Genomic DNA, 1,910 nt, shown 5'->3' with positions numbered 1-1,910 from the left:
CACACACACACACACACACACACACACACACACACACACACACACACACACACACACACACACACACACACACACACACACACACACAACATATATTAACGTGACTAATTAATTTTGTATAACAATGCAATAAAATCTATTATGGTATTAAAATGCGATGCATTCTCGTTCGTCGAATATTTGAAATTAAATGATCGTGGAGTTATTTTGAGCATATCGAGAAATATGTGTAGCGCATATGAACTGTGAACGTCTACGACCGCAATAACGCAACTCTCTCGAGCGCAATGATTTGTACGTCGCGTGTTAACGACAATAGAGTCGAATTCCTCGATTGAAAGAGAAATTAAACGCACCAATTCTATAAAAATAACGCCATATCCGCCTTCTTTTCTCCGCAATTTCCTCTCGTGAACGTACACGCACACATTCACATGTGGTATACACACACGTGTACGAAACGTTTCGGGGTGCATTCATCCCTTGCGTGTGTTCTAGCGTGTACTTGCGTATGCGTATGTGAATTATTTCATGCATGTGCGTGCGCCTCTTGTCCCGTTCTCTCTTTCCGCATTAGCAGTGATCGGAGTTCCGAAGAAGATCGGGGAGAGGAAAGCCGCCCGTTAAAGAAAGTTCTTACTTCGCTCCCCACGAAGAGAAACAGTGCGTCGATTCCTCCACATCTCTCCGGTTCTTCCCTCCCCCCCCCCTCCTCCTCTTTTTTTGTTTCCAAAGACGTGCCATAATGCGCGTAATTACTTCTCTAAAGGACGCGAGTCTCGTTTTTAATGGATTGATTAATGCGCGAGGCGTGATCCAGTAGGGAAAAGACGGAAGAGGAAGAAGACGACGGAAGAGGCGAGGGGCAGATCGATAGCAGCAAGAAAAGGGTTGATTTCCTCACAATTGCGCGTTGATCGTCGGATTTACGAAATTAATGTATTAAAAATTTCTCTCTAATAATCTTTATGGCTAAGTTGAAAATGAATCCGCGCGCGTACACATCGTTCGTTCAAATTTCTCTTTACAAGCGCGACGTAAGAGGATTAAGACCGCGAGGATATTTGCAATGATTTATATCGCACAAGAAAAAAGATTAAGTAAAATTTTGCAGAGAAATATTAATGACATACAATAATTTAAGCGTGGGATACTCACAATAGTTTCACACAATTTAATAAAAATTTATTATACTTGTCACATTTATATAATACGTAGTTGTTAAAATACAAACAGACGACCGTTCTGCGATCTCTGAAGATACGAGCTTTAAGTAGATAGACGCGCCTGCCGTTTTCGAGCTGCAGAAGGCATCATATGATCGACGCGATCGAGATGACATAAGCACAGTCGAGAAAATACAAGCACGATCCTAGGAAAAGGAGTAGGTATTCGAGCGAGATTCGCGTACGCGACCGTTCTTTGTTTATTCTTGATCGTGGTATAGGGTTTAAGTGTGTTGGTGGGGGTGTGCAGCTGCATGAGAGGTGCGTTGTTGTGTTTCAGTGCTCACCTCTATGACGGGGCTGACCTTGAACTCTCTGAACACCCAGTCAGCGAAGAAGTTGTTCACCTGCCAACTGTGCGGCAAAGTACTATGCAGCAAAGCATCCCTGAAACGCCACGTTGCTGACAAACACGCCGAACGACAAGAGGAGTACAGATGCGTCATCTGCGAGCGGGTATACTGCTCGCGTAATTCCCTGATGACCCATATATATACCTATCATAAGAGCAGGCCCGGCGACATTGACATTAAGTTCTTTTGAAGGTTTAGATAAGGTAGGGACCACGCTAAACACACCTATGGCGCACAGCATTTCGAAGATCTTTAACATGGTCTCTCAAAACTCACCCCTATACGACTTAACAAACACAAGACACATTTCCTTCCTTTCTCTCTCTCTCTC

General features: G+C 43.6%; 1 protein-coding gene and 1 pseudogene across 1 annotated transcript; both read left to right on the top strand.

Moving 5' to 3' along the window:
• The window catches only part of LOC105618649, a 1,868-nt pseudogene extending 591 nt beyond the window's left edge, over positions 1-1,277 (top strand).
• Positions 1,278-1,517: 240 nt separating this feature from the next.
• On the top strand, positions 1,518-1,769 carry LOC105618556 (broad-complex core protein isoforms 1/2/3/4/5-like). The gene has a single exon (XM_012200087.1). The coding sequence runs from the start codon at positions 1,518-1,520 to the stop codon at positions 1,767-1,769; it is 252 nt and encodes an 83-aa protein (XP_012055477.1).
• Positions 1,770-1,910: the final 141 nt, after the last annotated feature.

The sequence above is a fragment of the Atta cephalotes genome (assembly GCF_000143395.1).
Source record: "Atta cephalotes unplaced genomic scaffold scaffold00017, whole genome shotgun sequence".
Taxonomy (NCBI): Eukaryota; Metazoa; Arthropoda; class Insecta; order Hymenoptera; family Formicidae; genus Atta; species Atta cephalotes.
Note: the sequence above shows the minus strand (reverse complement) of the source record. Positions and strands in the feature narration are given on the sequence as shown.